Genomic DNA, 13,723 nt, shown 5'->3' with positions numbered 1-13,723 from the left:
GGGAAGGGTTTGAAGGTCCGAACAAAAGGGTTTTCTGACATAAACCGAATCTATGTTCGGTTTATTAGGCTTATTTAGAAATAAAATATTGCACATAATTTCAGATTATCCGTCCCGAGTAGTTAACTGTCATATTAGTAAGCTTTCCTTATGTAAAATAAGAAATGGCTGGGCCCTCCAAGTAAGGGTAGCCCCTCAAGGGCACCGCACGAATTTTCCCAAAGGCACCAGACTACAACATTTTTTCCTGGGGAAGGGTTTGAAGGTCCGAACAAAAGGGTTTTCTGACAGAAAAGCGTCAGATTTATTCGAAATTGTACTGCAGTTTGCAGTTTTGTATGTGTTTGGTCTTCTAAACCCCATCCCCTTAAGTCTTCTCCTGAGGGTGACCAGGGTATTCCCTCTCATTTATTGAGGAAACAGAAATCCCAGTTGCACGAAAAGTTACAAACAAGTATAAATTAGATTTGAAGAACTAGTTTTTTTTCAATTACAAGTAATCAGTTATGCTAAAATTTACAATGAGCAAAATAGTCCCGAACAGATGTGCCCTTCTTCTTAATCCTCCGCATTTCATCAGTACTCTAAAGGTTTAACTTACTTTAAACTGGCCATTTATTGCATTACTACAATAACTAAAAAGCAATAATGCATGTTCTATCGATTAAAAAAAGTATTTCCATGTTTTCAAAAAAGAAAAAAAATTCGAAAAAAAGTATGTAACGTTTTCACAAGCACCTCTTCTGTAAAGGAAATTTTTGTTTGACTTAATTCTTTGCTTGTATGTGCTGACCAGCTTTTGTTCAATTTTCACCTCACTGAAATTAACAGAAAGGATGAATAAAATGAATTTGAAGTGTTATTCACAAGCAGGGTTGCCACTTTATTCCCTGAAACTCGCTAACTTGTCGAAAAAGTACTACAAGACGGAAAAAATTTCTTTAGAAATTGTTCATGCGTTTGGTACTTAGCTGGCAAAGAAACGCTAAATTAACGTATAAAATCAAAATTTTGCACAGAAGTCACCTGTTTCTTTCAAAATTTACTAACTTTAAAGGAAACTACAAGTACTTCTTCCTTTAGATATACTCATAACCCACTAGTAAAACAAAAGCTGCAAATGGTTGCCTTTGGCAACCCTGTTCGCCAAAACAATCTTTTACCCGTGGATTGTTGACAAATCAGTCACTAAATGAACTGGTCCTGTCGGGGCCGAGCGCTGATTCACGCACAAAGAAAGAGCCGGAAAAAAGAATAGGGGGAGATACTTAGGTCTTAGCAAAATAATGACAAAATCACTATCGTCATTCTTTTCTAGGCCGTACATAGCCAGTAGGTTAAGCAATTGAAATTACAACATTGATTTGAATGATTTGAAATTACAACAATGTTTTCATTTGATGTGTGTGTCTGTGTTCGTGTTTTTTTTTTTTTTTAGTTCAGACGTTTGTTGTCCACTCTGCTTTCGGTGATTGCAATTTTTCCCGAGGGGCTGCCACTTTTCACAGCCTAGTGTACATGTCCGGAGCGCCACCTGTGCCACACAGTTTACTATGTTTTGCACAGTTCTGCCACGTATGGCAGAGCCCCCGCAACGCTTGGCACAGTTACACACTGCTTGACCTGCGCGCGCCACCTGTTGTGTGATTTCTGAAAGTTTGCAATCCCTCGATTTTTCCTAACCATGACTATTGCCAGCGTTCCCCAATAGGGTATGACTTGTGATATCTGTTATTTGACAGTTTCTTATATCATGTCTTATATCTTATATGAAATAGCACTAATAAAGTCTCAGGTATCTTTATCAGGTACATACAGAGAATTTTTTTTGGTATAGGGGCGGGTGTCGTCAAACAGCACAATACAGCCAAATAAAAAAACTACAGAAAGATGTAGAAAGACCTTAGGGCATATTGGGACCTTACCTTAATGGCTCATTAATAGTAATTTAAAATTTTCTTTTCATTACATAATTGGTTAAGTTCAAACTATGCTCACATATTATATACATATATATACATACATATTATACACATATTATATATATATATATATATATATATATATATATATATATATATATATATATATATATATATATATATGTATATATATATTAAACAATGACTATCGTATCGACATTTTGACTGACGAATTCAGACGATTCGAACTGGACTTATTAGGAGTTCCAGAAACTCATATCCCAGGGATAGGAAGCATGAACTTAGGGGATATAGAATTTTTTTACTCAGGCAGGAAGGATGGGGTACATAAATAGGGAGTATGGTTCATGATGAATAAGGAAGCTGCTAAGTTTTCTTTAGGTTGGAAAGGTATTAACAATAGAATACTAGTTGCTCATTATATGACTAGAAGTTCAGGGTATCAGTTATAGTAATATATGCCCCTGTAGAACCGACTAACGGAGATAGTAGTGACTCAGATGAACTTTACTCACAGTTACAGGAGCAATTATACAGGGTGCCAGGTAGAGATATAATGTTATTACTCGGAGATTTTAACGCACAGCGTGGTAGAAATGGGGATAGATGGTACCCTAGCCTAGGTAAATTTGGTGTAGGAAAAGAAAACAGTATTGGATACAGACTTCTGCTATGTTGTAGTTATAACAATATAGTTATAACCGACGCGGTGTTTGGCCATAAAGTGGATCATACATTAAAATGGTATTCACGTGACGGCATGACAGCAAACCTTATTGATTTTGCTATTATAAACTGAACACCCGCCGGATCGACATAGGATATTAGGGTATATATAAACGCTGTTATTGATGTTAAGAGTAAAGATCACCTTCTAGTAGCGTCAAGGGTTAATTTTAAGTCCAAATGTTGGAAGGATAACCACCTCCCGGGAAGTTATGATGTTGTTAGAATACAGGATAAGAATTTGAGAGAAACATTCCAGGAACAGTTGAATACTAAACTTAAGGATTTAAAGTTTGATAATGTGGAAAATGGTTGGAATCATTTTAGAAAAATAATTTGTGAAGTTGCTGAAGGTGTATTAGGGAAGACAGCTAGAACTGCAGCTAAGAATATTAGTGAAAAAGCTTTATGTTTAATAGAAAGGAGAAAGGACTTGTACAAGAATTATCAGAGTGATAGATCGTATGAAAACAAAAGAAGTGTAAAGAAAGTGGAGAAAGCATTAAAATATGAACTAAGGAGGTGTGAAGTGGAGGCCATGGATAAAATTTCCTAGGATCTGGAAGATGCAGCTAGACGGCATAATAGTAAATTATTGTACTGGCACGTTAACAAATTGAGAGTGTGTAGTCAATCCGAAATCGGCCCAGTTAAAGATAGGAATGGGGTCGCAATTAGCGATAAGGAAAAAACTAAAGAGAGATGGGCCAAACATTTTGAGAATTTGCTTAACCGAGATAGAGTTGCAGGAAAAAATATAGAGGAAAATGAAAAAATTTGTGATACCTTGGATGTGAAAGAAGATTTAATTTGTGAGGAGGAATTAGCAACAGTACTAAAAGGATTAAAAAATAATAAGGCTCCAGGTGCTGATAGGGTGGTAAATGAATTTCTTAAATATGATGAGTCTGAGGTTAGAAATAAATTATTGAAGATTATGAATATGATTTTTGAAAAAGCGGAAGTACCTAACGATTTTAGGAAAACCATAATTAAGCCACTGTATAAAAAGGGTGATTAGAGTGAGTGCGGTAATTGTAAAGGCATCTGCCAGGTCTCAATAGGTAGCAAATTTCTTAGTAATATAATAGTTTTAAGAATGAGAGATGCTGTAGACAAAGTTATAAGAGAGGAGCAGTGCGGTTTTAGGAAGGGTAGAGGATGTGTCGATCAAATTTTCACTCTTGGGTTAATAATTGAGAAGTGCTTGAGTTGTCAAACACCTTTGGTCCTCAGTTTTATAGATTATGAGCAAGCGTTTGATTCTGTTGATAAAAGAGCTTTAGTAAAGGTTTTATCCCTGTATGGTATAACAGACAAATGCATTAAAGTGATTAGTGCTTTGTACGTGAATAACACTGCTGCGGTTAAGGTAGGAAATAAGGTTAGAAACAGGTTTTGTATTAAATCAGGAGTTAAGCAGGGTTGTGTTCTATCCCCCTTTATATAGATTATTTTGATGAACTTTGTTTTAAGGAGCACAGGAAAGGCAATGGGAGACCACGGAATCAAATGGGGAGGAAAAAGTCTCCTGGACTTGGATTATGCTGACGATTTGAGCATCCTAGATGAAAGTGTGAGCAAAATGAATGAGGTTTTAGAAATTTTGCGAGTTCAGGGTGCTAGAATTGATTTGAAAATTAATGTTTGGATGACGAAGTCACGATTGTCAGGAATAAATGAAGATGAAAAGGTGATATTGGGTAGTTGAAAGATTGATCATGTGGGAAGCTTTACTTGTTTTGGTAGTATTATTAGTAAAGATAGTGGGTGCAGTGAAGATGTTAAATATAGAATAGCCAAGGCTCAAGGTGTTTTTTTCACAGTTAAAAAAAGTCTGGAAGAATAGGAAGATAAGTCTGCAAACCAAGATTAGAATATTAGAAGATACAGTGCTGACAGTGGTCAAATACGGCTCTGAAGCATGGACGTTCCGAAAAGCGGATGAATATTTGCTAGATGTTTTCCAGAGAAACTGCTTAAGGATTGTTCTGGGAACCCGGCTGACTGACCTTATTCCAAACAATCGGCTATACAATAAATCTGGTTCAATACCGCTTTCTATGGCTACAATGAAACAAAGGTTGAGGTAGCTAGGGTGCGTTGTGCAAATGAAGGATGACAGATTGCCAAAGATTGCTCTTTCTGGCCAACCGTCTAGGGCTAAACAGAAAGCAGGTCGTCCTCGTCTGGGGTGGGAGGACGTCATAAAGGAAGATTTAAAGGAAATGGGAACTTCGTGGGCGGGTGTAAAAAGAGAGGCTTTGAATAGATTTGCGTGGAGGAGGAGCGTGCGTTGCTGTATTGGCCTCAGGCTGCTTGGTGCTGTGGTGAGTTGTTAGTAGTATATATATATATATATATATATATATATATATATATATATATATATATATATATATATATATATATATATATATATATATATATATATAAAGAAAAATTCCATTATGTCTAAGAGGAAGTTCTTGAACGGGATAGAAGACAACACAAAAAATGTTTTGGGGTTTCTTGATTTTTATGTCTTTTTTTTTGTTTCAGAAAAATAAGTTTTTAGGCTTGAATTTTATTTGTTAAGTTCTGAAAGTGGAAAATATTCTAACAAAGTATAAATAAACCATGACTGCGCCGAAACAACACATAAAAGACTTTATTATTTAGTCTCTGGAGCTTAATAATTATTAAATAAAAAAAAACAAGTTTTTTTCAACTGAAAGTAAGGAGCGACATTAAAACTTAAAACGAACAGAAATTATTCTGTATATGAAAGGGGCTGTCCCCTCCTCAACGCCTCGCTCTTTACGCTAAAGTTTGACTCTGTCTTACAATTTTTTTTTTTTAACAATAAAAAACTTTAGCGTCAAGAGCGATTCAAGCCCTCATTCTAGGACTACTGGATCGATACGATCACCCCTGGGGAAATACACAAAAAAAAAAAATACAAACAAATAAACACGCATCCGTGATCTTTCTTCTGACAAAAAATACAAAATTCCACATTTTTGCAGATAGGAGCTTGAAGCTTCTACAGTATGGTTCTCTGATACGCTGAATCTGATGGTGTGATTTTAGGGGTTGTTTCCCCTTTTTTTCGAAAATAGGGCAAATTTTCTCAGACGTGTCAGTTTGGATGGGTAAGACAAAACTTCATGAAACTAATTTATTTGAAATCATCATAAAAATTTCATTCGTTTCATATATCTTTTGATATCAATATTTTGTATTTTAGAGTATCGAGCATTATTGAGACGGGCTATTCCTTACTAACAGTTCGGCACCACAAACTGTTTGATTTTTTAGACATTTTGTAACCTTTAATGTATTTCTGATAAATTTTAATGCTTGAAGCGAAAGTAATGTTCATTTGCTTGAAGATACAATATTTTGTCTCATTTTGTCAGTTGTATTTCTCTCCAAATAGGGATGGTACTTCTTTCTTCTATGTGGAAACAGGATTCTATAGATTAATTCAAATAAGGGATTTTAGAACATCTCGTTTCTACCACCATGTTCCATCTTCTCTTTAATAGGTTTTTATGTGACAATTTGAGGCATTAAACAACCAAGCAAGACTGCGTTATAAATTAACTAATAATGTTGTCTTAACAACCATTTATGTCAATCAATTTAGTTACTACTCTATAGAATATACTTGTAGGAAATCGTCTTTGTTGTGCCTACTGTTATCATTATTTGATATGGACTCAAAAGGGTAAATCCACATATTCAGTACCAAAGGAGATTTCGACCCTTTTTAGGGGGAAATCTGGAAATGGACAGCACTTCAAAGGGCTGACCAAATAAGTATGATAATAACCATATTTTGACACATCAGAAGGCGATTTGTGAATGGCGTATGAACAGCCAGGAATTATGAGGAAAAAAAAGTTTCTTAGAGCATTTGGTACACAAATGTAATAAATAAAATATAAAACTTTCAGGTACTTGTCAGTTAAACAGAACGCACTCAAGAATTACGCTGTGAAAGATCTAACAGAAACTGACTTCCCTTCCTGGATCGGTTATGATTTGATTATATTGAGTGAGAAAACTACGATATATGTATATTTTATTAAATATTTAATATATGGTGGTTAGGAGTTAGGTTAGAATGTAATGCGGGTACTTGTCTATTAAACAGAACATCCTCGAGAAGTGAAGCTAGAAAATCATAATGATTTTCATAATAATACTTTAGTTTATAAAATGCTTTAGTTTATATAATAATATTATTTGGGCTATACATTTACAAATTAGGGGGTGGGGGCAGAGTAACCTAATCCCGAACCCCTCCTACTGTGTGAATATATAGCCCAATTTATACAAGTCCAATGCATTCTGTGACACGTCATTTGTCTTTGCAGTTATGCAAAGACAAATACCATTATGCAGAATGTTCTGATTAACAGACAAGTACCATTATGCAGAATGTTCTGATTAACAGACAAGTACCATTATGCAGAATGTTCTGATTAACAGACAAGTACCATTATGCTTTCTGCGCGGCCTGCTTTCCTTAATTCTTTGTCATAGTTTCCATAGATTTGTTTTTAAAGTATTATATTATCATCATGTTTTGGTATATTTTATTAGGATTAACATAACTTCGCTTATTGAGTGCGTTCGGTTTAAAAGACAAGTACCAAATTTTAAATTAATAAAATGAACAGGATCCAGCATCCCTCTATTTTATCAGTGATATTTATAAACTGACACCACGCAGGCTTATACAACGGGGAATGGCCTTTAGCCCTGCCTTTCCTAACTTTCATGATTTCCTTCATAGTTTCCTCTATAATTCGTTTAACTCCCCCTTTTTTTCAAATTTGCCTCGCCCTAAAGAATGTTAAGAACCCTCCCAAATAAATTCTTACGCATATCCATTCTTGTTAGAAATAGATTCCATGACAAAGCAAAATCACTGTCCTTTTCCAAGTGTAATTGAGGGAGAAGGAGGGTATTTTCAAAAATGCAAAATTCTGGAAATATGGGTCTGAAGATATGGCTTCAAAAGACGCAAGTCTTCATTATATTGTTCCTCATTCACCAGCTGTAACACCTACGCAGCTCCACTATTAATGAGCAAACAAATTCAGAGGCATTTCTTAACAAGTACTATTCATAAAGGATAAGAACCTAAAGGCGGGGAGATCAGAACAATGTTCAATTCAATATTTTTATGAAAATGTTATACTTTGATTCTACCGATGCAATTATTAAAAGAAAAATTCTGTTTTCATCTTTTCACCCAATGAGACAATTTTTAGATTTTCAAAAGTGAAGGTGAATCGCTAATTTTTGTCGCGTTTAATTTTGAAAGAGACTCGGTGAATCCTAGTTACTCCACTATTTGGAAACTCGCAGTAGTAAGGGCGTTATTCAAGATCTGGCAAGTGAAGCCAGTTTATCTTACTATGTGATATTCGTAACTAGCAGAAAGCTAGTTACGACAAGAATTGACCAGATTTTGAAAGCAATTCCAGGCTTTCAAAATCTGGCTTTCAAAACACTTTTTAGCGCTATATTCTAATTATTACGTTCATGACTTAAATTAAGCTTCTAATTTCGAATATTTTCCTTTGTTTTGTAACCAATAACTGTAAAAACAAATTATCAATATAATCTTCCAAAACCTTGCAAATCATAAATGAAACCCAATTCATTAACGCCAGTTTATTGAAAATATTGATTATAACAATGGAAGCGTGATCAGTCTTTAAATAAAATTGACGGCTACTATATGTTGTTGTTCATTCTTTACTAGTAATATACGTCTTTACTTTGCGTCTTTAATAGTCAGTTCGTCCCGTACTTAGAATAAAATTTTGGTTTCTGTTAGAACTTCGTTCTTTATTTGTAGTAATTTTTACTAGCTGCTCTTATAAGTCAGCTTCGATTTTATTTCTATTGGATATTTACGGCTTGCTGTGTATAAACCCACAAGAGTAGCAAGACACGGCTTGCTGTGTATAAACCCCTATAGTTAAACCCAACTCATCAGAGAGAGTTTAAAAATGATTATCCAAGCTCCCTATTGGCGAATAAAATAACACTGCTTAACAGGAAACACTGACGAGACAAAGTGAATGCCGAGCGATTTTCGGATTTTTTTTTTCTTTTTTCTTAGTCTTTTTTTCCTTTTAATGTGAATCGGTTCATGTTGGAGCAATGAGTCCATACTGCAAATTGTACGACTTATAGCAAGAAAACTGTTAAAAATTGGAAATGATCTTTTACTCTTAGGCTAAAAATAAGAATGAAAGAATTCCAGAACCAACGTTTTCTCCAAAATACTAGTTGAATCGACAGAAAACACCTGCTTTCATCTCATAAGCATTATGTTTTTATTCAACAAGCTAAAACAATTTGATTCAATTTTTTTTTCTACAATATCAAAAGAAAATGTAGAAAATGTAGACCCTTTTCTCCCTGTTTAGAATCGAGAACTATCACAAAAAAAAACTTTAGCTTAAAATCGCTTAAATCACGGCCGTTATTGACAATTTCTTGGTTTGAGAAGAGTAGCTTTGGATAAAACTTACGATGATTAGCCTTGAGAATAAATATTACCTAAAACTGCCACATATATGCTTGTGTAACTTAAAAGTAAGCATTTTAATTATTGCTTCTTTTTAAACAGACTGTCAGTACCTTGGCGTATTTCCGTTTGTTTTTGAAGAGCAGTAATTAGATTGAAATCAGCTAAGTAAAACGTTCAACTTCTCAATCAACATGCCCAGCACATTTATTATTATCATTTTGTTACTGTTAATATTAAAAAACTGAAATTTCAAATTTCAGACAGAGAGATCGCAAGAGTTAGCTGAAGTACAAAAAAAATTATAAAGACCTGACGTCCTTGTTCATAGAAGGTCAAATTAATTCGTAATTACCCTATTTGCCACAAGGTAAAGGTGATTTACGGCCATTTTTTTTTCAATGTAAATGTGAAGCAAATTGAATAATAAGAAGATAAAAGAAAAAAGAAAGAAAAAGACATAATCACGTAAGAAAACTGGCGTTACCATAGGTAAGTACGCAAGAAGTTTTTTAGAAGAAGAATGGGAGCAATATGATGTAATGGTATGAATGTATACAAAACTATGTGAACAACTGTAAGTTTCAAAATGTTTAATTGGGAGCGGGGGAGGTGTGCGCCAGAAGCCCTCCTCACCTACATACAAACATTAAAAGCTGAACGTGGTAAAACTTGGTGAGTAGTAATGGCCAGTTGTAGCGACCAGGTTTTTTTTTAATTAACCTATTGCTACTACGGGTTGAGGTTCCCTCTTTACTAGGTTTCAGCTACCGTTGCAACAAGAAGATAATATCAGCCAGAAATTTAGCCATTTTAGAAGTAAGTTCACCTTCTGTTAGAGTAACTAAATCAGTAGCAAGCACAATTTATTCTGGGAAAGTTACAGCTATTATGTTTGCTATTAGAAATGCTGCTTTTATACCTAGTTATTTCTACTGAAGTAATGAACCTGTTACCGGCCGGCTACCATTTCAATCGGACTATCTCATTAACATTTTTCAGTATCAGTTATCAATAAATCATCTTCGGTTATTGGTAGTCTTCTGGAGTCTTTTGTTGTGATCTGTAAGTGGTTCAGCGAGGCATCTATTTTATACTTATAAAAAATTAGATGGCATTTCGGTAATGTTATCAAGGAGATTATTACACGTTTTAGCAGCACAGGCTCCCTAGAGCTTAATGGTTAACCATTGCTACGCTTTGTTCCTAGTTTTTTTTTCCTCATTGATTAGTTCTTTTTCTTAAAATTATGTTTATACAAAATTATAAATTTTTAAAATATCTTGTGCTTGCAGTTTGTACACGGGTATGTATTTCCTGAATTTTACCCGACTGTGAGTAAAGCCATCTTAATTTCAAAGTAGAAATCACGCTCTTAGGTTGGTTACTGTTACTGGTGTTGGCACAGCCTTTATATAATCACCGTAAAACAGACCTTTGAGAATTGACAAGCGAAATTGTATTTCAGTATAGCCTAATGGAAAAAGTTAATAATTGAGTATGAGATTTCTAGCTGGCAGACTAAGATTCTCCAAAACGATAATAGCTATTGTTGTGTGATGCGTGTTATGAACCTGCTTACTATTAATGAAAGCATTTTTATTTCCAACTTTCTTTTAAAAATTTCCTGATATTAATCTTTTGGTTGAAGACTCCTACAGCCAGTTCGAGTCTTATTTTTATTTTACTAGTAGCTATTTCATAAATAAGCTTACAAATTCACAAAATAAATTGTATTTCTATTTTCCTTAAAAATATTTCCTGATTTTAATTCAATAAAGACTTTCCTTTTTTATGGCAAACTTGTAATAAGAAGGTAAATTTAAACGTGAAAAAAATTTAGTTTAGGTTATAGTTTGGCAACGGCTTTATCTCCCATAATAATAATAATAAATCGGCACTATCACGGAAAAAGGATGTATCTGACACATTCATACTTCTAAGATAACTATCAAAAGCCCTCAGCTAATCTGTGTTCAAAGCAACTATCAGTAGGGTAATAAAGATCAAAAGGATCAAACTGTGATTGCATACACATTGCTCTGCCGATCCTCCTATTGAGAACAGCTTTGCAAACAATTTTGAGAATTATCGCAGGAGTATGAAAGTGTTAGCTACAGCTTTTTGGCGCGAAAGCACATAAAAAACTTGAAAACTTGCCAGCAAGACGAAGAGCAGACATCCTCTGAAACTCTGGCTCTTGAAGCCACTTCCACATTCGGCGAAAAGTTTCCCGGCCAGATTTAAGTTTTGACCAGGGCTTAGGGTTTCTTAATAAGTCCGACAGAGTACCCTGAGACCGACATAAAACTCGTTGAGCGAAAATGGCTTGTGGAATGCTGTACCGCTTGAGTTCTGCACTTATTCTTTGAGCCAAATCTTTCGTGTTGATCTCCTCGCCGTCTCCTAAAAGAAACAAATACTGACATGCACTGGTTTACAATGAAAGAAAAACAATAAAAGACAAATAATATACATACCCAAGAAAGGTATGATATCATTAAAACCCGGTACAAAAAAATATTGTATCTTTACATTTCGGATAAATACTAAGAAACTCTCAAAGACGGTTTGCCTCCCATGCAATCCGACAATTACTACAATAGCAAACAGGTTGCCTACAAAAATGTATTCGTTATTTTGAAAAGTAACCCAAATGTTACAAATCTCTTTAACTCTGGTAAAGTCCCCAGTTACTCGTCAAAAAGGGGAACATCAAATACCGTGCAGAAGCGTTGACAGAAATTATTTACTGTTATTTCGTTGGTAGGACAACCAAATTTAGGAAAATGCCTACCAGCAACACAATGAAAGCTCAGCAAAGCCTTTAAATCTGAAAATCGATCGATTTTTTTTAGTTCTGAGGAGCTAAATTTTTGAAAACCCTCTACTACTCCGTACTTTTTAAAGAAACAACTCCTTTGGCATCAATTCACATAATGTAGTGGAGGGGGGTTAAAACAACACTCAATATCGAAGGGAGGGGGGAATCTTTTGTTGTTTTTTTCTATTTATTCAGTGAAAATACTGAAAAAGCTATTATTCAATGAAAACACCCAAATATGTATTTTCCATTAAAAAAATTTTTTTTCTTAATCTGGAGGGAGAATTAAGGGCAAATGCCTCCTGTCCTCTTTTCCCAATTGACACAACCGAACAACTAACTAGCAATAATCTGGAAACAAAACAAATTATCCGTGAAGCAGCTACAATTCAACGAAATATTAATAATCACACATCCTTACATAGATACTTGGGGAGTAAACACTTAAACCAATGTTCAAAAGCATAATAAAAATGATTTAATTCAATATAAAATAAAATCAGTAGTCAATCATAGTGAACCTGTTTATGTTTCCATAAAATGAGCGGCAGCTAAAAAAGCAAACATCAAACAGTTCGTAGTAACGAAGTGTCGGTAAGGAGCGACCCGGCTCAAAAATAACCGACCCTCTAAAAAACGGAATTTTGATACCAATAGATACATCAAAAGAATCGAATTTTTATGCTGATTTAAAATATATAAGTTTCATCAAGTTTAATGTTACCCATCAAAGGCTACGACCTTGAGAATATTTGCCTTATTTTCGAAAAAAGGGGGGCACCCCCCTAAAAGTCATCGAATCTTAATGAAAATCACACCATGAGATTCAGCGTATCAGATAAATCTACTGTAATGGTTTCAAGCTCCTATATGCAAAAATGTGGAATTTTGTATTTTTTGCCAGAAGAAAGATCACGCGTGTTGGTGTTAGTTTTTTTTTTTTTTTTTTATTCCCAGGGGTGATTGCATTGACCCAGTGGTCCTAGAATATCGCGTAAGGGGTCATTCGAACGGAAATAAAAAGTTCTAGTGCCCTTCTAAGTGACCGAAAAATTGGAGGGCAACTAGACCCCCTCCCACGCTCATTGTTTCCCAAAGTCGCCAGATCAAAATTTTGAGATAACTATTTTGTTCAGCATAGTCGAAAAATCTAATTACTATGTCTTTGGGTGTAAAATGACCCCCCACATTCCCCTGGGGAAGGGCTGCAAGTTGTGAACTTTACCCATTGTTTACATATGATTTCTAAGGGGAGAATCTTCCTTGGGGAGAGAAATTTCTGGGGAATGAATATTCTAGGGGAAATGTTACACTGAGAGGTTTTGACAGAATTACTATACAAAATCCTTTTTAATTAATTGTGTTACATTCTCTTTGCCAAATTTTTATATGGAAACGTCCCGGGGTAATTATCCAGGGGCTTTTTTTCCGCGCGTTTTGTTTTCTGGGATAATTTCGACGAAAGGGGGCATTTCTGGAGTGATCGAGAAACTGATTAGAGACTAAAGTCTTATTCCAGTGAAAACATATTAAGGATAATTTTTAGGGTGAATCTTCCACAAGCAATTTTGCAAAAGGGGGGACTATCAGCGAGGATGGCGCGGTCTGGAGGTGAAATGACGGTGGGGGTGCACTTTACTCTGTAGGGAGTATCCGCAGAAGCGTGTTCCGTGAGGGGGAGGGGTATATTTT

General features: G+C 35.0%; 1 protein-coding gene across 1 annotated transcript in view; it reads right to left on the bottom strand.

The window, feature by feature from the left end:
• Nucleotides 1-13,723, bottom strand: part of onecut (homeobox protein onecut) — an 86,064-nt gene that overhangs the window by 48,863 nt on the left and 23,478 nt on the right. The window contains exon 2 of the mRNA XM_089094025.1: nucleotides 11,368-11,613. Within this exon, the coding sequence (XP_088950151.1) occupies nucleotides 11,368-11,613 (246 nt within the window). The remainder of the gene's footprint in view (nucleotides 1-11,367; nucleotides 11,614-13,723) is intronic.

This window comes from Artemia sp. Qi Xiang Cuo, chromosome 9, assembly GCF_049724085.1.
Source record: "Artemia sp. Qi Xiang Cuo chromosome 9, ASM4972408v1, whole genome shotgun sequence".
NCBI classification, from domain to species: Eukaryota; Metazoa; Arthropoda; class Branchiopoda; order Anostraca; family Artemiidae; genus Artemia; species Artemia sp. Qi Xiang Cuo.
Note: the sequence above shows the minus strand (reverse complement) of the source record. Positions and strands in the feature narration are given on the sequence as shown.